General features: G+C 54.4%; 1 protein-coding gene across 1 annotated transcript in view; it reads right to left on the bottom strand.

Moving 5' to 3' along the window:
- Window positions 1–22,972, bottom strand: part of VAV1 (vav guanine nucleotide exchange factor 1) — a 1,439,562-nt gene that overhangs the window by 444,009 nt on the left and 972,581 nt on the right. The window contains exons 20-21 of the mRNA XM_069604429.1: window positions 2,511–2,647; window positions 2,002–2,067 (exon numbers count right to left, since the gene is read on the bottom strand). Coding sequence (XP_069460530.1) covers window positions 2,002–2,067; window positions 2,511–2,647 — 203 coding nt within the window. The remainder of the gene's footprint in view (window positions 1–2,001; window positions 2,068–2,510; window positions 2,648–22,972) is intronic.

Raw genomic sequence — 22,972 nt, 5'->3', positions numbered from 1 at the left:
TACAGCCTGAGGGACCTAAGATAGCAACGTCATGTATCTGCGCATATCATCTAAATCTCAGAGTGATATATCACAGCCCCAAGGACCTAAGATAGCAACGTCATGTATCTGCGCATATCATCTAAAGCTCAGAGTGATATATCATAGCCCCAGGGACCTGAGATAGCAACGTCATGTATCTGCGCATATCATCTAAAGCTCAGAGTGATATATCACAGCCTCAGGGACCTGAGATAGCAACGTCATGTATCTGCGCATATCATCTAAAGCTCTGAGTGATATATCACAGCCCCAGGGACCTGAGATAGCAACGTCATGTATCTGCGCATATCATCTAAAGCTCTGAGTGATATATCACAGCCCCAGGGACCTAAGATAGCAACGTCATGTATCTGCGCATATCATCAAAAGCTCAGAGTGATATATCACAGCCCCAAGGACCTGATAGAAAGTCATGTATCTGCGCATATCATCTAAAGGTCAGATTGACATAGCACAGCCCCAGGGACCTACGTCATGCATCTGTGCATACCATCTAAAGCTCAGAGTGATATCTCACAGCGCCATGGACCTGAGATAGCAACGTCATGTATCTGTGCATATCATCTAAAGCTCAGAGTGATATATCACTACCCAGGGGACCTAAGATAGCAACGTCATGTCTCTGTGCATATCATCTAAAGCTCTGAGTGATATATCACCGCCCAAGGGACCTAAGATAGAAACGTCATGTCTCTGCGCATATCATTTAAAGCTCTGAGTGATATATCACAGCCCAAGGGACCTAAGATAGCAACGTCATGTATCTGTGCATATCATCTAAATCTCAGAGTGATATATCACAGCCCCAAGGACCTGATAGAAAGTCATGTATCTGCGCATGTCATCTAAAGGTCAGAGTGACATAGCACAGCCCCAGGGACCTACGTCATGTATCTGTGCATATCATCTAAAGCTCTGAGTGATAAATCATAGCCCCAGGGACCTAAGATAGCAATGTCATGTATCTGCGCATATGTATATGTATCTAAAGCTCAGAGTGACATATCACAGCCTCAGGGACCTAAGGTTGCAACGTCATGTATCTGCGCATATCATCTAAAGCTCAGAGTGATATATCACAGCCCCAGGGACCTGAGATAGCAACGTCATGCATCTGCGCATATCATCTAAAGCTCTGAGTGATATATTACAGCCCCAGGCACCTAAGATAGCAACGTCATGTATCTGCGCATATCATCTAAAGCTCAGAGTGATATATTACAGCCTGAGGGAGCTAAGATAGCAATGTCATGTATCTGCGCATATCATCTAAAGCTCTGAGTGATATATCACAGCCCCAGGGACCAGAGATAGCAATGTCATGTATCTGCACGTATCATCTAAAGCTCAGAGTGATATATCACAGCCCCAGGGACCTGAGATAGCAACGTCATGGATCTGCGCGTATCATCTAAAGCTCAGAGTGATATATCACAGCCCCAGGGACCTGAGATAGCAACGTCATGTATCTGCGCGTATCATCTAAAGCTCAGAGTGATATATCACAGCCCCAGGGACCTGAGATAGCAACGTCATGTATCTGCGCATATCATCTAAAGCTCTGAGTGATATATCACAGCCCCAGGGACCTGAGATAGCAACGTCATGTATCTGCGCATATCATCTAAAGCTCTGAGTGTTATATCACATCCCCAGGGACCTAAGATAGCAACGTCATGTATCTGCGCATATCATCTAAAGCTCAGAGTGATATATCACCACCCAGGGGACCTAAGATAGCAATGGCATGTATCTACGCATATCATCTAAAGCTCAGAGTGATATATCACCACCCAGGGGACCTAAGATAGCAACATCATGTCTCTGTGTATATCATCTAAAGCTCAGAGTGATTTAGCACCGACCCAGGGACCTAAGATAGCAACGTATCTGCGTATATAATCAAACTGCTTTCATGAGCATGCTTGCAAAACAAAACCCTCACAAATTCATACTCACAGACACAAATGGCTTGACTTTACTGCAGGGGAACCAGCCTGCATCACCATTGACAATATTTCTGCCCTACAGAGAAAAAGACACAATCGAGTGATGTTTGGGTACGAACATTAGATTTTCAGGTACGTAAGTTAAAGAAAATGGTCAAATTATTGGTCATTACAAAATGTAACTTCAAATCTCACAATGGCAGCTTTTACCTCTTTACCTTTTCCTCCTGCCCCAGCTGCTCATATTGCTGGAGGTGCTGATCAGATAGTAGCATGACCCCTTTACCTCCTGCCCCAGCTGCTCATATTGCTGGAGGTGCTGATCAGATAGTAGCATGACCCCTTTACCTCCTGCCCCAGCTGCTCATATTGCTGGAGGTGCTGATCAGATAGTACCATGACACCTTACCTTCCACCACAGCTGTCCGTGTTTTTGGGTGTACAGCTATTTCCAAGACCCCTTACCTCCTGCCCCAACTGCTCATGTTAATGGAAGTGGAGCATGCATATAGTACTTACCTCCCACCACAGCTGCTCTGCGTCGGCTGAGGTCAGTTCAAGGATATCACCCTGGTGCATCTTAAGAGGTAACCCAAAACCTAAGGGTGGAGGAGGGACGCCGTAGTAATCCTCACAAACCTCCATTTTAGTGAGACCTGACGAGCAAACGGTAAGAACACATAGAGAAAAATCAACCAGAGCGAACCTGCAAAGTCACCATCAATCATTTCATTTAATGCAGACAAACTAAGAGCCGTATGGGAGATACAGTGAGGGGCGTGTGGGAGATACAGTGAGGGGCATGTGGGAGATACAGTGAGGGGTGTGTGGGACATACAGTGAGGGCTGGTGTGGGAGATACAGTGAGGTGCGTATGGGAGATACAGTGAGGGGTGTGTGGGAGAAACAGTGAGGGGCGTGTGGGAGATACAGTGAGGGGTGTGTGTGGGAGATATAGTGAGGGGCATGTGGAGATACAGTGAGGAGTGTGGGAGATACAGTGAGGGGTGTGTGGGAGATACAATGAGGGGTGTGTGGGAGATACAGTGAGGGGTGTGTGGGAATAGTGAGGGCTGGTGTGGGAGATACAGTGAGGTGCATATGGGAGATACAGTGAGGGGTGTGTGGGAGATACAGTGAGGGGTGTGTGGGAGATACAGGTAGGGGTGTGTGGGAGATACATTAAGGGGTGTGGGAAATACAGTGAGGGGTGTGTGGGAGATACAGTGAGGGGTGTGTGGGAGATACAGTGAGGTGCGCATGGGAGATACAGTGAGGGGTGTGTGGGAGAAACAGTGAGGGGCGTGTGAGAGATACAGTGAGGGGTGTGTGGGAGATACATTGAGGGGCGTGTGGGAGATACAGTAGGGGGTGTGTGGGAGGTACAGTGAGGGGTGTGTGGGAGATACAGTTAGGGCTGTGTGGGAGATACAGTGAGGGGCGTGGGAGATACAGTGAGGGGTGTGTGGGAGATTCAGTGTAGGGGGTGTGGGAGATATCGTGAGGGGCGTGTGGGAGATACAGTAGGGTGTGTGTGGGAGGTACAGTGAGGGGTGTGTGGGAGATACAGTTAGGGGTGTGTGGAAGATACATTGAGGGGTGTGGGAGATACAGTGCGGGGTGTGTGGGAGATACAGTGAGGGCTGGTGTGGGAGATACAGTGAGGTGTGTATGGGAGATACAGTGAGGGGTGTGTGGGAGAAACAGTGAGGGGCATGTGGGAGAAAAAGTGAGGGGTGTGTGTAGGCGATACAGTGAGGGGCGTGTGGGAGATACAGTGAGGGGTGTGGGAGATACAGTGAGGGGCTGTGTGGGAGATACAGTGAGGGGTGTGTGGGAGAACCAGTGAAGGTGTGTGGGAGATACAGTGAGGGCTGGTGTAGGAGATACAGTGAGCTGCGTATGGGAGATAAAGTGAGGGGTGTGTGGGAGAAACAGTGAGGGGTGTGTGGGAGATACAGTGAGGGGTGTGTGTGGGAGATACAGTGAGGGGTGTGTGGAAGATACAGTGAGGGCCGTGTGGGAGATACAGTGAGGGGTGTGTGGGAGATACAGTGAGGGCTGGTGTGGGAGATACAGTGAGGTGCGTATGGGAGATACAGTAGGGGTGTGTGGGAGAAACAGTGAGGACCGTGTGGGAGATACAGTGAGGACCGTGTGGGAGATACAGTGAGGGGTGTGTGGGAGATACAGTGAGGGCTGGTGTGGGAGATACAGTGAGGTGCGTATGGGAGATACAGTAGGGGTGTGTGGGAGAAACAGTGAGGGGCGTGTGGGAGATACAGTGACAGGTGTGTGGGAGATATAGTTAGGGGTGTGTGGGAAATACAGTGAGGGGTGTGGGAGATACAATGAGGGGTGTGTGGGAGATAGAGTGAGGGGTGTGTGGGAGATACAGTGAGGGGCGTGTGGGAGATACAGTAGGGGGTGTGTGGGAGCTACAGTGAGGGGTGTGTGGGAGATACAGTTAGGGGTGTGTGGGAGATACATTGAGGGGTGTGGGAGATACAGTGAGGGGTGTGTGGGAGATACAGTGAGGTGTGTATGTGAGATACAGTGAGGGGTGTGTGGGAGAAACAGTGAGGGGCGTGTGGGAGATACAGTGAGGGGTGGGTGGGAGATACAGTGAGAGGTGTGTGGCCGATACAGCGAGGGCTGGTGTGGGAGATACAGTGAGGTGTGTATGGGAGATATAGTAGGGGTGTGTGGGAGAAACAGTGAGGGGCGTGTGGGAGATACAGTGAGGGGTGTGTGGGAGATACATTGAGGGGCGTGTGGGAGATACAGTAGGGGGTGTGTGGGAGATATAGTCAGGGGTGTGTGGGAGATACAGTGAGGGGTGTGTGGGAGATATAGTGTGGGGGGTGTGGGAGATATAGTGAGGGGTGTGTGGGAGATACAGTAGGGGGTGTGTGGGAGGTACAGTGAGGGGTGTGTGGGAGATACAGTGCGGGGTGTGTGGGAGATACAGTGAGGGCTGGTGTGGGAGATACAGTGAGGTGTGTATGGGAGATACAGTGAGGGGTGTGTGGGAGAAACAGTGAGGGGCATGTGGGAGATATAGTGAGGGGTGTGTGTGGGCGATACAGTGAGGGGCGTGTGGGAGAAACAGTGAGGGGTGTGGGAGATACAGTGTGGGGCTGTGTGGGAGATACAGTGAGGGCTGGTGTAGGAGATACAGTGAGCTGCGTATGGGAGATACAGTGAGGGGTGTGTGGGAGAAACAGTGAGGGGTGTGTGGGAGATACAGTGAGGGGTGTGTGTGGGAGATACAGTGAGGGGTGTGTGGAAGATACAGTGAGGGGTGTGTGGGAGATACAGTGAGGGGTGTGTGGGAGATACAGTGAGGGCTGGTGTGGGAGATACAGTGAGGTGCGTATGGGAGATACAGTAGGGGTGTGTGGGAGAAAAAGTGAGGACCGTGTGGGAGATACAGTGAGATGTGTATGGGAGATACAGTGAGGGGTGTGTGGGAGATACAGTGAGGGGCGTGTGGGAGATACGGTGAGAGGTGTGTGGGCAATACAGTGAGGGCTGGTGTGGGAGATACAGTGAGGTGTGTATGGGAGATACAGTAGGGGTGTGTGGGAGAAACAGTGAGGGGTGTGTGGGAGATACAGTGAAGGGTGTGTGGGAGATACAGTTAGGGGTGTGTGGGAGATACAGTGAGGGGTGTGGGAGACACAGTGAAGGGTGTGTGGGAGATACAGTGAGGGGCGTGGGGGAGATACAGTAGGGGGTGTGTGGGAGGTACAGTGAGGGGTGTGTGGGAGATACAGTTAGGGGTGTGTGGGAGATACATTGAGGGGTGTGGGAGATACAGTGAGGGGTGTGTGGGAGATACAGTGAGATGGGTATGGGGGATACAGTGAGGGGTGTGTGTGAGAAGCAGTGAGATGTGTATGGGAGATACAGTGAGGGGTGTGTGGGAGAAACAGTGAGGGGTGTGTGGGAGATACAGTGAGGGGCGTGTGGGAGATACAGTGAGAGGTGTGTGGGCAATACAGTGAGGGCTGGTGTGGGAGATACAGTGAGGTGTGTATGGGAGATACAGTAGGGGTGTGTGGGAGAAACAGTGAGGGGTGTGTGGGAGATACAGTGAGGTGTGTGTGGGAGATACAGTTAGGGGTGTGTGGGAGATACAGTGAGGGGTGTGGGAGACACAGTGAGGGGTGTGTGGGAGATACAGTGAGGGGCGTGTGGGAGATACAGTAAGGGGTGTGTGGGAGGTACAGTGAGGGGTGTGTGGGAGATACAGTTAGGGGTGTGTGGGAGATACATTGAGGGGTGTGGGAGATACAGTGAGGGGTGTGTGGGAGATACAGTGAGGGTTGGTGTGGGAGATACAGTGAGGTGTGTATGGGAGATACAGTGAGGGGTGTGTGAGAGAAACAGTGAGGGGCATGTGGAAGATACAGTGAGGGGTGTGTGTGGGCGATACAGTGAGAGGCGTGTGGGAGATACAGTGAGGGGTGTGGGAGATACAGTGAGGGGTGTGTGGGAGATACAGTGAGGGGTGTGTGGGAGAACCAGTGAGGGGTGTGTGGGAGATACAGTGAGGGCTGGTGTGGGAGATACAGTGAGCTGCGTATGGGAGATACAGTGAGGGGTGTGTGGGAGAAACAGTGAGGGGTGTGTGGGAGATACAGTGAGGGGTGTGTGCGGGAGATACAGTGAGGGGCGTGTGGAAGATACAGTGAGGGGCGTGTGGGAGATACAGTGAGGGGTGTGTGGGAAATACAGTGAGGGCTGGTGTGGGAGAAACAGTGAGGGGCGTGTGTGGGAGATACAGTGAGGGGAGTGTGGGAGATACAGTGAGGGGTGTGTGGGAGAGATATTGAGGGCTGGTGTGGGAGATACAGTGAGGGGCTGTGTGGGAGATACAGTGAGGGGTGTGTGGGAGAACCAGTGAAGGGTGTGTGGGAGATACAGTGAGGGCTGGTGTAGGAGATACAGTGAGCTGTGTATGGGAGATACAGTGAGGGGTGTGTGGGAGAAACAGTGAGGGGTGTGTGGGAGATACAGTGAGGGGTGTGTGTGGGAGATACAGTGAGGGGCGTGTGGGAGATACAGTGCGGTGTGTGTGGGAGATACAATGAGGGCTGGTGTGGGAGATACAGTGAGGTGTGTATGGGAGATACAGTAGGGGTGTGTGGGAGAAACAGTGAGGACAGTGTGGGAGATACAGTGAGGGATGTGTGTGGGAGATACAGTGAGGGGTATGTGGGAGATACAGTGAGGGGCATGTAGGAGATACAGTGAGGGGCGTGTGGGAGATACAGTGAGAGGTGTGTGGGAGATACAGTGAGGGGTGTGGGGGCGATACAGTGAGGGCTGGTGTGGGAGATACAGTGAGGTGCGTATGGGAGATACAGTAGGGGTGTGTGGGAGAAACAGTGAGGGGTGTGGGGGAGATACAGTGAGGGGTGTGTGGGAGATACAGTTAGGGGTGCGCGGGAGATACAGTGAGGGGTGTGGGAGATACAATGAGGGGTGTGTGGGAGATACAGTGAGGGGTGTGTGGGAGATACAGTGAGGGGCGTGTGGGAGATACAGTAGGGGGTGTGTGGGAGGTACAGTGAGGGGTGTGTGGGAGATACAGTTAGGGGTGTGTGGGAGATACATTGAGGGGTGTGGGAGATACAGTGAGGGGTGTGTGGGAGATACAGTGAGGTGTGTGTGGGAGATACAGTAAGGGGTGTGTGGGAGAAACAGTGAGGGGCATGTGGGAGATACAGTGAGGGGCGTGTGGGAGATACAGTGAGAGGGGTGTGGGCGATACAGTGAGGGCTGGTGTGGGAGATACAGTGAGGTGTGTATGGGAGATACAGTAGGGGTGTGTGGGAGAAACAGAGAGGGGCGTGTGGGAGATACAGTGAGGGGTGTGTGGGAGATACATTGAGGGCGTGTGGGAGATACAGTAGGGGGTGTGTGGGAGGTACAGTGAGGGGTGTGTGGGAGATACAGTTAGGGGTGTGTGGGAGATACAGAGAAGGCTGGTGTGGGAGATAGAGTGAGGGGTGTGTGGGAGATACAGTGAGGTGTGTATGGGAGATACAGTAGGGGTGTGTGGGAGAAACAGTGAGGGGCATGTGGGAGATACAGTGAGGGGTGTGTGGGATATACAGCTAGGGGTGTGTGGGAGATACAGTGAGGGGTGTGGGAGATACAATGAGGGGTGTGTGGGAGATACAGTGAGGGGTGTCTGGGAGATACAGTGAGGGGCATGTGGGAGATACAGGAGGGGGTGTGTGGGAGGTACAGTGAGGGGTGTGTGGGAGATACAGTGAGGGGTGTGTGGGAGATACATTGAGGGGTGTGGGAGATACAGTGAGGGGTGTGTGGTAGATACAGTGAGATGGGTATGGGAGATACAGTGAGGGGTGTGTGGGAGAAACAGTGAGATGTGTATGGGAGATACAGTGAGGGGTGTGTGGGAGAAACAGTGAGGGGCGTGTGGGAGATACAGTGAGGGGCGTGTGGGAGATACAGTGAGAGGTGTGTGGGCAATACAGTGAGGGCTGGTGTGGGACATACAGTGAGGTGTGTATGGGAGATACAGTAGGGGTGTGTGGGAGAAACAGTGAGGGGTGTGTGGGAGATACAGTGAGGGGTGTGTGGGAGATACAGTTAGGGGTGTGTGGGAGATACAGTGAGGGGTGTGGGAGACACAGTGAGGGGTGTGTGGGAGATACAGTGAGGGGCGTGTGGGAGATACAGTAGGGGGTGGGTGGGAGATACAGTGAGAGGTGTGTGGCCGATACAGCGAGGGCTGGTGTGGGAGATACAGTGAGGTGTGTATGGGAGATATAGTAGGGGTGTGTGGGAGAAACAGTGAGGGGCGTGTGGGAGATACAGTGAGGGGTGTGTGGGAGATACATTGAGGGGCGTGTGGGAGATACAGTAGGGGGTGTGTGGGAGATATAGTCAGGGGTGTGTGGGAGATACAGTGAGGGGTGTGTGGGAGATACAGTGAGGGGCGTGTGGGAGATACAGTAGGGGGTGTGTGGGAGCTACAGTGAGGGGTGTGTGGGAGATACAGTTAGGGGTGTGTGGGAGATACATTGAGGGGTGTGGGAGATACAGTGAGGGGTGTGTGGGAGATACAGTGAGGTGTGTATGTGAGATACAGTGAGGGGTGTGTGGGAGAAACAGTGAGGGGCGTGTGGGAGATACAGTGAGGGGTGGGTGGGAGATACAGTGAGAGGTGTGTGGCCGATACAGCGAGGGCTGGTGTGGGAGATACAGTGAGGTGTGTATGGGAGATATAGTAGGGGTGTGTGGGAGAAACAGTGAGGGGCGTGTGGGAGATACAGTGAGGGGTGTGTGGGAGATACATTGAGGGGCGTGTGGGAGATACAGTAGGGGGTGTGTGGGAGATATAGTCAGGGGTGTGTGGGAGATACAGTGAGGGGTGTGTGGGAGATATAGTGTGGGGGGTGTGGGAGATATAGTGAGGGGTGTGTGGGAGATACAGTAGGGGGTGTGTGGGAGGTACAGTGAGGGGTGTGTGGGAGATACAGTGCGGGGTGTGTGGGAGATACAGTGAGGGCTGGTGTGGGAGATACAGTGAGGTGTGTATGGGAGATACAGTGAGGGGTGTGTGGGAGAAACAGTGAGGGGCATGTGGGAGATATAGTGAGGGGTGTGTGTGGGCGATACAGTGAGGGGCGTGTGGGAGAAACAGTGAGGGGTGTGGGAGATACAGTGTGGGGCTGTGTGGGAGATACAGTGAGGGCTGGTGTAGGAGATACAGTGAGCTGCGTATGGGAGATACAGTGAGGGGTGTGTGGGAGAAACAGTGAGGGGTGTGTGGGAGATACAGTGAGGGGTGTGTGTGGGAGATACAGTGAGGGGTGTGTGGAAGATACAGTGAGGGGTGTGTGGGAGATACAGTGAGGGGTGTGTGGGAGATACAGTGAGGGCTGGTGTGGGAGATACAGTGAGGTGCGTATGGGAGATACAGTAGGGGTGTGTGGGAGAAAAAGTGAGGACCGTGTGGGAGATACAGTGAGATGTGTATGGGAGATACAGTGAGGGGTGTGTGGGAGATACAGTGAGGGGCGTGTGGGAGATACGGTGAGAGGTGTGTGGGCAATACAGTGAGGGCTGGTGTGGGAGATACAGTGAGGTGTGTATGGGAGATACAGTAGGGGTGTGTGGGAGAAACAGTGAGGGGTGTGTGGGAGATACAGTGAAGGGTGTGTGGGAGATACAGTTAGGGGTGTGTGGGAGATACAGTGAGGGGTGTGGGAGACACAGTGAAGGGTGTGTGGGAGATACAGTGAGGGGCGTGGGGGAGATACAGTAGGGGGTGTGTGGGAGGTACAGTGAGGGGTGTGTGGGAGATACAGTTAGGGGTGTGTGGGAGATACATTGAGGGGTGTGGGAGATACAGTGAGGGGTGTGTGGGAGATACAGTGAGATGGGTATGGGGGATACAGTGAGGGGTGTGTGTGAGAAGCAGTGAGATGTGTATGGGAGATACAGTGAGGGGTGTGTGGGAGAAACAGTGAGGGGTGTGTGGGAGATACAGTGAGGGGCGTGTGGGAGATACAGTGAGAGGTGTGTGGGCAATACAGTGAGGGCTGGTGTGGGAGATACAGTGAGGTGTGTATGGGAGATACAGTAGGGGTGTGTGGGAGAAACAGTGAGGGGTGTGTGGGAGATACAGTGAGGTGTGTGTGGGAGATACAGTTAGGGGTGTGTGGGAGGTACAGTGAGGGGTGTGGGAGACACAGTGAGGGGTGTGTGGGAGATACAGTGAGGGGCGTGTGGGAGATACAGTAAGGGGTGTGTGGGAGGTACAGTGAGGGGTGTGTGGGAGATACAGTTAGGGGTGTGTGGGAGATACATTGAGGGGTGTGGGAGATACAGTGAGGGGTGTGTGGGAGATACAGTGAGGGTTGGTGTGGGAGATACAGTGAGGTGTGTATGGGAGATACAGTGAGGGGTGTGTGAGAGAAACAGTGAGGGGCATGTGGAAGATACAGTGAGGGGTGTGTGTGGGCGATACAGTGAGAGGCGTGTGGGAGATACAGTGAGGGGTGTGGGAGATACAGTGAGGGGTGTGTGGGAGATACAGTGAGGGGTGTGTGGGAGAACCAGTGAGGGGTGTGTGGGAGATACAGTGAGGGCTGGTGTGGGAGATACAGTGAGCTGCGTATGGGAGATACAGTGAGGGGTGTGTGGGAGAAACAGTGAGGGGTGTGTGGGAGATACAGTGAGGGGTGTGTGCGGGAGATACAGTGAGGGGCGTGTGGAAGATACAGTGAGGGGCGTGTGGGAGATACAGTGAGGGGTGTGTGGGAAATACAGTGAGGGCTGGTGTGGGAGAAACAGTGAGGGGCGTGTGTGGGAGATACAGTGAGGGGAGTGTGGGAGATACAGTGAGGGGTGTGTGGGAGAGATATTGAGGGCTGGTGTGGGAGATACAGTGAGGGGCTGTGTGGGAGATACAGTGAGGGGTGTGTGGGAGAACCAGTGAAGGGTGTGTGGGAGATACAGTGAGGGCTGGTGTAGGAGATACAGTGAGCTGTGTATGGGAGATACAGTGAGGGGTGTGTGGGAGAAACAGTGAGGGGTGTGTGGGAGATACAGTGAGGGGTGTGTGTGGGAGATACAGTGAGGGGCGTGTGGGAGATACAGTGAGGTGTGTGTGGGAGATACAATGAGGGCTGGTGTGGGAGATACAGTGAGGTGTGTATGGGAGATACAGTAGGGGTGTGTGGGAGAAACAGTGAGGACAGTGTGGGAGATACAGTGAGGGATGTGTGTGGGAGATACAGTGAGGGGTATGTGGGAGATACAGTGAGGGGCATGTAGGAGATACAGTGAGGGGCGTGTGGGAGATACAGTGAGAGGTGTGTGGGAGATACAGTGAGGGGTGTGGGGGCGATACAGTGAGGGCTGGTGTGGGAGATACAGTGAGGTGCGTATGGGAGATACAGTAGGGGTGTGTGGGAGAAACAGTGAGGGGTGTGGGGGAGATACAGTGAGGGGTGTGTGGGAGATACAGTTAGGGGTGCGCGGGAGATACAGTGAGGGGTGTGGGAGATACAATGAGGGGTGTGTGGGAGATACAGTGAGGGGTGTGTGGGAGATACAGTGAGGGGCGTGTGGGAGATACAGTAGGGGGTGTGTGGGAGGTACAGTGAGGGGTGTGTGGGAGATACAGTTAGGGGTGTGTGGGAGATACATTGAGGGGTGTGGGAGATACAGTGAGGGGTGTGTGGGAGATACAGTGAGGTGTGTGTGGGAGATACAGTAAGGGGTGTGTGGGAGAAACAGTGAGGGGCATGTGGGAGATACAGTGAGGGGCGTGTGGGAGATACAGTGAGAGGGGTGTGGGCGATACAGTGAGGGCTGGTGTGGGAGATACAGTGAGGTGTGTATGGGAGATACAGTAGGGGTGTGTGGGAGAAACAGAGAGGGGCGTGTGGGAGATACAGTGAGGGGTGTGTGGGAGATACATTGAGGGCGTGTGGGAGATACAGTAGGGGGTGTGTGGGAGGTACAGTGAGGGGTGTGTGGGAGATACAGTTAGGGGTGTGTGGGAGATACAGAGAAGGCTGGTGTGGGAGATAGAGTGAGGGGTGTGTGGGAGATACAGTGAGGTGTGTATGGGAGATACAGTAGGGGTGTGTGGGAGAAACAGTGAGGGGCATGTGGGAGATACAGTGAGGGGTGTGTGGGATATACAGCTAGGGGTGTGTGGGAGATACAGTGAGGGGTGTGGGAGATACAATGAGGGGTGTGTGGGAGATACAGTGAGGGGTGTCTGGGAGATACAGTGAGGGGCATGTGGGAGATACAGGAGGGGGTGTGTGGGAGGTACAGTGAGGGGTGTGTGGGAGATACAGTGAGGGGTGTGTGGGAGATACATTGAGGGGTGTGGGAGATACAGTGAGGGGTGTGTGGTAGATACAGTGAGATGGGTATGGGAGATACAGTGAGGGGTGTGTGGGAGAAACAGTGAGATGTGTATGGGAGATACAGTGAGGGGTGTGTGGGAGAAACAGTGAGGGGCGTGTGGGAGATACAGTGAGGGGCGTGTGGGAGATACAGTGAGAGGTGTGTGGGCAATACAGTGAGGGCTGGTGTGGGACATACAGTGAGGTGTGTATGGGAGATACAGTAGGGGTGTGTGGGAGAAACAGTGAGGGGTGTGTGGGAGATACAGTGAGGGGTGTGTGGGAGATACAGTTAGGGGTGTGTGGGAGATACAGTGAGGGGTGTGGGAGACACAGTGAGGGGTGTGTGGGAGATACAGTGAGGGGCGTGTGGGAGATACAGTAGGGGGTGGGTGGGAGATACAGTGAGAGGTGTGTGGCCGATACAGCGAGGGCTGGTGTGGGAGATACAGTGAGGTGTGTATGGGAGATATAGTAGGGGTGTGTGGGAGAAACAGTGAGGGGCGTGTGGGAGATACAGTGAGGGGTGTGTGGGAGATACATTGAGGGGCGTGTGGGAGATACAGTAGGGGGTGTGTGGGAGATATAGTCAGGGGTGTGTGGGAGATACAGTGAGGGGTGTGTGGGAGATACAGTGAGGGGCGTGTGGGAGATACAGTAGGGGGTGTGTGGGAGCTACAGTGAGGGGTGTGTGGGAGATACAGTTAGGGGTGTGTGGGAGATACATTGAGGGGTGTGGGAGATACAGTGAGGGGTGTGTGGGAGATACAGTGAGGTGTGTATGTGAGATACAGTGAGGGGTGTGTGGGAGAAACAGTGAGGGGCGTGTGGGAGATACAGTGAGGGGTGGGTGGGAGATACAGTGAGAGGTGTGTGGCCGATACAGCGAGGGCTGGTGTGGGAGATACAGTGAGGTGTGTATGGGAGATATAGTAGGGGTGTGTGGGAGAAACAGTGAGGGGCGTGTGGGAGATACAGTGAGGGGTGTGTGGGAGATACATTGAGGGGCGTGTGGGAGATACAGTAGGGGGTGTGTGGGAGATATAGTCAGGGGTGTGTGGGAGATACAGTGAGGGGTGTGTGGGAGATATAGTGTGGGGGGTGTGGGAGATATAGTGAGGGGTGTGTGGGAGATACAGTAGGGGGTGTGTGGGAGGTACAGTGAGGGGTGTGTGGGAGATACAGTGCGGGGTGTGTGGGAGATACAGTGAGGGCTGGTGTGGGAGATACAGTGAGGTGTGTATGGGAGATACAGTGAGGGGTGTGTGGGAGAAACAGTGAGGGGCATGTGGGAGATATAGTGAGGGGTGTGTGTGGGCGATACAGTGAGGGGCGTGTGGGAGAAACAGTGAGGGGTGTGGGAGATACAGTGTGGGGCTGTGTGGGAGATACAGTGAGGGCTGGTGTAGGAGATACAGTGAGCTGCGTATGGGAGATACAGTGAGGGGTGTGTGGGAGAAACAGTGAGGGGTGTGTGGGAGATACAGTGAGGGGTGTGTGTGGGAGATACAGTGAGGGGTGTGTGGAAGATACAGTGAGGGGTGTGTGGGAGATACAGTGAGGGGTGTGTGGGAGATACAGTGAGGGCTGGTGTGGGAGATACAGTGAGGTGCGTATGGGAGATACAGTAGGGGTGTGTGGGAGAAAAAGTGAGGACCGTGTGGGAGATACAGTGAGATGTGTATGGGAGATACAGTGAGGGGTGTGTGGGAGATACAGTGAGGGGCGTGTGGGAGATACGGTGAGAGGTGTGTGGGCAATACAGTGAGGGCTGGTGTGGGAGATACAGTGAGGTGTGTATGGGAGATACAGTAGGGGTGTGTGGGAGAAACAGTGAGGGGTGTGTGGGAGATACAGTGAAGGGTGTGTGGGAGATACAGTTAGGGGTGTGTGGGAGATACAGTGAGGGGTGTGGGAGACACAGTGAAGGGTGTGTGGGAGATACAGTGAGGGGCGTGGGGGAGATACAGTAGGGGGTGTGTGGGAGGTACAGTGAGGGGTGTGTGGGAGATACAGTTAGGGGTGTGTGGGAGATACATTGAGGGGTGTGGGAGATACAGTGAGGGGTGTGTGGGAGATACAGTGAGATGGGTATGGGGGATACAGTGAGGGGTGTGTGTGAGAAGCAGTGAGATGTGTATGGGAGATACAGTGAGGGGTGTGTGGGAGAAACAGTGAGGGGTGTGTGGGAGATACAGTGAGGGGCGTGTGGGAGATACAGTGAGAGGTGTGTGGGCAATACAGTGAGGGCTGGTGTGGGAGATACAGTGAGGTGTGTATGGGAGATACAGTAGGGGTGTGTGGGAGAAACAGTGAGGGGTGTGTGGGAGATACAGTGAGGTGTGTGTGGGAGATACAGTTAGGGGTGTGTGGGAGGTACAGTGAGGGGTGTGGGAGACACAGTGAGGGGTGTGTGGGAGATACAGTGAGGGGCGTGTGGGAGATACAGTAAGGGGTGTGTGGGAGGTACAGTGAGGGGTGTGTGGGAGATACAGTTAGGGGTGTGTGGGAGATACATTGAGGGGTGTGGGAGATACAGTGAGGGGTGTGTGGGAGATACAGTGAGGGTTGGTGTGGGAGATACAGTGAGGTGTGTATGGGAGATACAGTGAGGGGTGTGTGAGAGAAACAGTGAGGGGCATGTGGAAGATACAGTGAGGGGTGTGTGTGGGCGATACAGTGAGAGGCGTGTGGGAGATACAGTGAGGGGTGTGGGAGATACAGTGAGGGGTGTGTGGGAGATACAGTGAGGGGTGTGTGGGAGAACCAGTGAGGGGTGTGTGGGAGATACAGTGAGGGCTGGTGTGGGAGATACAGTGAGCTGCGTATGGGAGATACAGTGAGGGGTGTGTGGGAGAAACAGTGAGGGGTGTGTGGGAGATACAGTGAGGGGTGTGTGCGGGAGATACAGTGAGGGGCGTGTGGAAGATACAGTGAGGGGCGTGTGGGAGATACAGTGAGGGGTGTGTGGGAAATACAGTGAGGGCTGGTGTGGGAGAAACAGTGAGGGGCGTGTGTGGGAGATACAGTGAGGGGAGTGTGGGAGATACAGTGAGGGGTGTGTGGGAGAGATATTGAGGGCTGGTGTGGGAGATACAGTGAGGGGCTGTGTGGGAGATACAGTGAGGGGTGTGTGGGAGAACCAGTGAAGGGTGTGTGGGAGATACAGTGAGGGCTGGTGTAGGAGATACAGTGAGCTGTGTATGGGAGATACAGTGAGGGGTGTGTGGGAGAAACAGTGAGGGGTGTGTGGGAGATACAGTGAGGGGTGTGTGTGGGAGATACAGTGAGGGGCGTGTGGGAGATACAGTGAGGTGTGTGTGGGAGATACAATGAGGGCTGGTGTGGGAGATACAGTGAGGTGTGTATGGGAGATACAGTAGGGGTGTGTGGGAGAAACAGTGAGGACAGTGTGGGAGATACAGTGAGGGATGTGTGTGGGAGATACAGTGAGGGGTATGTGGGAGATACAGTGAGGGGCATGTAGGAGATACAGTGAGGGGCGTGTGGGAGATACAGTGAGAGGTGTGTGGGAGATACAGTGAGGGGTGTGGGGGCGATACAGTGAGGGCTGGTGTGGGAGATACAGTGAGGTGCGTATGGGAGATACAGTAGGGGTGTGTGGGAGAAACAGTGAGGGGTGTGGGGGAGATACAGTGAGGGGTGTGTGGGAGATACAGTTAGGGGTGCGCGGGAGATACAGTGAGGGGTGTGGGAGATACAATGAGGGGTGTGTGGGAGATACAGTGAGGGGTGTGTGGGAGATACAGTGAGGGGCGTGTGGGAGATACAGTAGGGGGTGTGTGGGAGGTACAGTGAGGGGTGTGTGGGAGATACAGTTAGGGGTGTGTGGGAGATACATTGAGGGGTGTGGGAGATACAGTGAGGGGTGTGTGGGAGATACAGTGAGGTGTGTGTGGGAGATACAGTAAGGGGTGTGTGGGAGAAACAGTGAGGGGCATGTGGGAGATACAGTGAGGGGCGTGTGGGAGATACAGTGAGAGGGGTGTGGGCGATACAGTGAGGGCTGGTGTGGGAGATACAGTGAGGTGTGTATGGGAGATACAGTAGGGGTGTGTGGGAGAAACAGAGAGGGGCGTGTGGGAGATACAGTGAGGGGTGTGTGGGAGATACATTGAGGGCGTGTGGGAGATACAGTAGGGGGTGTGTGGGAGGTACAGTGAGGGGTGTGTGGGAGATACAGTTAGGGGTGTGTGGGAGATACAGAGAAGGCTGGTGTGGGAGATAGAGTGAGGGGTGTGTGGGAGATACAGTGAGGTGTGTATGGGAGATACAGTAGGGGTGTGTGGGAGAAACAGTGAGGGGCATGTGGGAGATACAGTGAGGGGTGTGTGGGATATACAGCTAGGGGTGTGTGGGAGATACAGTGAGGGGTGTGGGAGATACAATGAGGGGTGTGTGGGAGATACAGTGAGGGGTGTCTGGGAGATACAGTGAGGGGCATGTGGGAGATACAGGAGGGGGTGTGTGGGAGGTACAGTGAGGGGTGTGTGGGAGATACAGTGAGGGGTGTGTGGGAGATACATTGAGGGGTGTGGGAGATACAGTGAGGGGTGTGTGGTAGATACAGTGAGATGGGTATGGGAGATACAGTGAGGGGTGTGTGGGAGATACAGTTAGGGGTGTGTGGGAGATACAGTGAGGGGTGTGGGAGACACAGTGAGGGGTGTGTGGGAGATACAGTGAGGGGCGTGTGGGAGATACAGTAGGGGGTGGGTGGGAGATACAGTGAGAGGTGTGTGGCCGATACAGCGAGGGCTGGTGTGGGAGATACAGTGAGGTGTGTATGGGAGATATAGTAGGGGTGTGTGGGAGAAACAGTGAGGGGCGTGTGGGAGATACAGTGAGGGGTGTGTGGGAGATACATTGAGGGGCATGTGGGAGATACAGTAGGGTGTGTGTGGGAGATATAGTCAGGGGTGTGTGGGAGATACAGTGAGGGGTGTGTGGGAGATACAGTGAGGGGCGTGTGGGAGATACAGTAGGGGGTGTGTGGGAGCTACAGTGAGGGGTGTGTGGGAGATACAGTTAGGGGTGTGTGGGAGATACATTGAGGGGTGTGGGAGATACAGTGAGGGGTGTGTGGGAGATACAGTGAGGTGTGTATGTGAGATACAGTGAGGGGTGTGTGGGAGAAACAGTGAGGGGCGTGTGGGAGATACAGTGAGGGGTGGGTGGGAGATACAGTGAGAGGTGTGTGGCCGATACAGCGAGGGCTGGTGTGGGAGATACAGTGAGGTGTGTATGGGAGATATAGTAGGGGTGTGTGGGAGAAACAGTGAGGGGCGTGTGGGAGATACAGTGAGGGGTGTGTGGGAGATACATTGAGGGGCGTGTGGGAGATACAGTAGGGGGTGTGTGGGAGATATAGTCAGGGGTGTGTGGGAGATACAGTGAGGGGTGTGTGGGAGATATAGTGTGGGGGGTGTGGGAGATATAGTGAGGGGTGTGTGGGAGATACAGTAGGGGGTGTGTGGGAGGTACAGTGAGGGGTGTGTGGGAGATACAGTGCGGGGTGTGTGGGAGATACAGTGAGGGCTGGTGTGGGAGATACAGTGAGGTGTGTATGGGAGATACAGTGAGGGGTGTGTGGGAGAAACAGTGAGGGGCATGTGGGAGATATAGTGAGGGGTGTGTGTGGGCGATACAGTGAGGCGCGTGTGGGAGAAACAGTGAGGGGTGTGGGAGATACAGTGTGGGGCTGTGTGGGAGATACAGTGAGGGCTGGTGTAGGAGATACAGTGAGCTGCGTATGGGAGATACAGTGAGGGGTGTGTGGGAGAAACAGTGAGGGGTGTGTGGGAGATACAGTGAGGGGTGTGTGTGGGAGATACAGTGAGGGGTGTGTGGAAGATACAGTGAGGGGTGTGTGGGAGATACAGTGAGGGGTGTGTGGGAGATACAGTGAGGGCTGGTGTGGGAGATACAGTGAGGTGCGTATGGGAGATACAGTAGGGGTGTGTGGGAGAAAAAGTGAGGACCGTGTGGGAGATACAGTGAGATGTGTATGGGAGATACAGTGAGGGGTGTGTGGGAGATACAGTGAGGGGCGTGTGGGAGATACGGTGAGAGGTGTGTGGGCAATACAGTGAGGGCTGGTGTGGGAGATACAGTGAGGTGTGTATGGGAGATACAGTAGGGGTGTGTGGGAGAAACAGTGAGGGGTGTGTGGGAGATACAGTGAAGGGTGTGTGGGAGATACAGTTAGGGGTGTGTGGGAGATACAGTGAGGGGTGTGGGAGACACAGTGAAGGGTGTGTGGGAGATACAGTGAGGGGCGTGGGGGAGATACAGTAGGGGGTGTGTGGGAGGTACAGTGAGGGGTGTGTGGGAGATACAGTTAGGGGTGTGTGGGAGATACATTGAGGGGTGTGGGAGATACAGTGAGTGGTGTGTGGGAGATACAGTGAGATGGGTATGGGGGATACAGTGAGGGGTGTGTGTGAGAAGCAGTGAGATGTGTATGGGAGATACAGTGAGGGGTGTGTGGGAGAAACAGTGAGGGGTGTGTGGGAGATACAGTGAGGGGCGTGTGGGAGATACAGTGAGAGGTGTGTGGGCAATACAGTGAGGGCTGGTGTGGGAGATACAGTGAGGTGTGTATGGGAGATACAGTAGGGGTGTGTGGGAGAAACAGTGAGGGGTGTGTGGGAGATACAGTGAGGTGTGTGTGGGAGATACAGTTAGGGGTGTGTGGGAGATACAGTGAGGGGTGTGGGAGACACAGTGAGGGGTGTGTGGGAGATACAGTGAGGGGCGTGTGGGAGATACAGTAAGGGGTGTGTGGGAGGTACAGTGAGGGGTGTGTGGGAGATACAGTTAGGGGTGTGTGGGAGATACATTGAGGGGTGTGGGAGATACAGTGAGGGGTGTGTGGGAGATACAGTGAGGGTTGGTGTGGGAGATACAGTGAGGTGTGTATGGGAGATACAGTGAGGGGTGTGTGAGAGAAACAGTGAGGGGCATGTGGAAGATACAGTGAGGGGTGTGTGTGGGCGATACAGTGAGAGGCGTGTGGGAGATACAGTGAGGGGTGTGGGAGATACAGTGAGGGGTGTGTGGGAGATACAGTGAGGGGTGTGTGGGAGAACCAGTGAGGGGTGTGTGGGAGATACAGTGAGGGCTGGTGTGGGAGATACAGTGAGCTGCGTATGGGAGATACAGTGAGGGGTGTGTGGGAGAAACAGTGAGGGGTGTGTGGGAGATACAGTGAGGGGTGTGTGCGGGAGATACAGTGAGGGGCGTGTGGAAGATACAGTGAGGGGCGTGTGGGAGATACAGTGAGGGGTGTGTGGGAAATACAGTGAGGGCTGGTGTGGGAGAAACAGTGAGGGGCGTGTGTGGGAGATACAGTGAGGGGAGTGTGGGAGATACAGTGAGGGGTGTGTGGGAGAGATATTGAGGGCTGGTGTGGGAGATACAGTGAGGGGCTGTGTGGGAGATACAGTGAGGGGTGTGTGGGAGAACCAGTGAAGGGTGTGTGGGAGATACAGTGAGGGCTGGTGTAGGAGATACAGTGAGCTGTGTATGGGAGATACAGTGAGGGGTGTGTGGGAGAAACAGTGAGGGGTGTGTGGGAGATACAGTGAGGGGTGTGTGTGGGAGATACAGTGAGGGGCGTGTGGGAGATACAGTGAGGTGTGTGTGGGAGATACAATGAGGGCTGGTGTGGGAGATACAGTGAGGTGTGTATGGGAGATACAGTAGGGGTGTGTGGGAGAAACAGTGAGGACAGTGTGGGAGATACAGTGAGGGATGTGTGTGGGAGATACAGTGAGGGGTATGTGGGAGATACAGTGAGGGGCATGTAGGAGATACAGTGAGGGGCGTGTGGGAGATACAGTGAGAGGTGTGTGGGAGATACAGTGAGGGGTGTGGGGGCGATACAGTGAGGGCTGGTGTGGGAGATACAGTGAGGTGCGTATGGGAGATACAGTAGGGGTGTGTGGGAGAAACAGTGAGGGGTGTGGGGGAGATACAGTGAGGGGTGTGTGGGAGATACAGTTAGGGGTGCGCGGGAGATACAGTGAGGGGTGTGGGAGATACAATGAGGGGTGTGTGGGAGATACAGTGAGGGGTGTGTGGGAGATACAGTGAGGGGCGTGTGGTAGATACAGTAGGGGGTGTGTGGGAGGTACAGTGAGGGGTGTGTGGGAGATACAGTTAGGGGTGTGTGGGAGATACATTGAGGGGTGTGGGAGATACAGTGAGGGGTGTGTGGGAGATACAGTGAGGTGTGTGTGGGAGATACAGTAAGGGGTGTGTGGGAGAAACAGTGAGGGGCATGTGGGAGATACAGTGAGGGGCGTGTGGGAGATACAGTGAGAGGGGTGTGGGCGATACAGTGAGGGCTGGTGTGGGAGATACAGTGAGGTGTGTATGGGAGATACAGTAGGGGTGTGTGGGAGAAACAGAGAGGGGCGTGTGGGAGATACAGTGAGGGGTGTGTGGGAGATACATTGAGGGCGTGTGGGAGATACAGTAGGGGGTGTGTGGGAGGTACAGTGAGGGGTGTGTGGGAGATACAGTTAGGGGTGTGTGGGAGATACAGAGAAGGCTGGTGTGGGAGATAGAGTGAGGGGTGTGTGGGAGATACAGTGAGGTGTGTATGGGAGATACAGTAGGGGTGTGTGGGAGAAACAGTGAGGGGCATGTGGGAGATACAGTGAGGGGTGTGTGGGATATACAGCTAGGGGTGTGTGGGAGATACAGTGAGGGGTGTGGGAGATACAATGAGGGGTGTGTGGGAGATACAGTGAGGGGTGTCTGGGAGATACAGTGAGGGGCATGTGGGAGATACAGGAGGGGGTGTGTGGGAGGTACAGTGAGGGGTGTGTGGGAGATACAGTGAGGGGTGTGTGGGAGATACATTGAGGGGTGTGGGAGATACAGTGAGGGGTGTGTGGTAGATACAGTGAGATGGGTATGGGAGATACAGTGAGGGGTGTGTGGGAGAAACAGTGAGATGTGTATGGGAGATACAGTGAGGGGTGTGTGGGAGAAACAGTGAGGGGCGTGTGGGAGATACAGTGAGGGGTGTGTGGGAGATACAGTGAGAGGTGTGTGGGCAATACAGTGAGGGCTGGTGTGGGACATACAGTGAGGTGTGTATGGGAGATACAGTAGGGGTGTGTGGGAGAAACAGTGAGGGGTGTGTGGGAGATACAGTGAGGGGTGTGTGGGAGATACAGTTAGGGGTGTGTGGGAGATACAGTGAGGGGTGTGGGAGACACAGTGAGGGGTGTGTGGGAGATACAGTGAGGGGCGTGTGGGAGATACAGTAGGGGGTGGGTGGGAGATACAGTGAGAGGTGTGTGGCCGATACAGCGAGGGCTGGTGTGGGAGATACAGTGAGGTGTGTATGGGAGATATAGTAGGGGTGTGTGGGAGAAACAGTGAGGGGCGTGTGGGAGATACAGTGAGGGGTGTGTGGGAGATACATTGAGGGGCGTGTGGGAGATACAGTAGGGGGTGTGTGGGAGATATAGTCAGGGGTGTGTGGGAGATACAGTGAGGGGTGTGTGGGAGATATAGTGTGGGGGGTGTGGGAGATATAGTGAGGGGTGTGTGGGAGATACAGTAGGGGGTGTGTGGGAGGTACAGTGAGGGGTGTGTGGGAGATACAGTGCGGGGTGTGTGGGAGATACAGTGAGGGCTGGTGTGGGAGATACAGTGAGGTGTGTATGGGAGATACAGTGAGGGGTGTGTGGGAGAAACAGTGAGGGGCATGTGGGAGATATAGTGAGGGGTGTGTGTGGGCGATACAGTGAGGGGCGTGTGGGAGAAACAGTGAGGGGTGTGGGAGATACAGTGTGGGGCTGTGTGGGAGATACAGTGAGGGCTGGTGTAGGAGATACAGTGAGCTGCGTATGGGAGATACAGTGAGGGGTGTGTGGGAGAAACAGTGAGGGGTGTGTGGGAGATACAGTGAGGGGTGTGTGTGGGAGATACAGTGAGGGGTGTGTGGAAGATACAGTGAGGGGTGTGTGGGAGATACAGTGAGGGGTGTGTGGGAGATACAGTGAGGGCTGGTGTGGGAGATACAGT

The sequence above is a fragment of the Ambystoma mexicanum genome, chromosome 3q, assembly GCF_040938575.1.
Source record: "Ambystoma mexicanum isolate Mex_15411 chromosome 3q, UKY_AmexF1_1, whole genome shotgun sequence".
In the NCBI taxonomy this organism is placed as follows: Eukaryota; Metazoa; Chordata; class Amphibia; order Caudata; family Ambystomatidae; genus Ambystoma; species Ambystoma mexicanum.
This window is presented reverse-complemented; position numbering and strand designations above follow the sequence as displayed.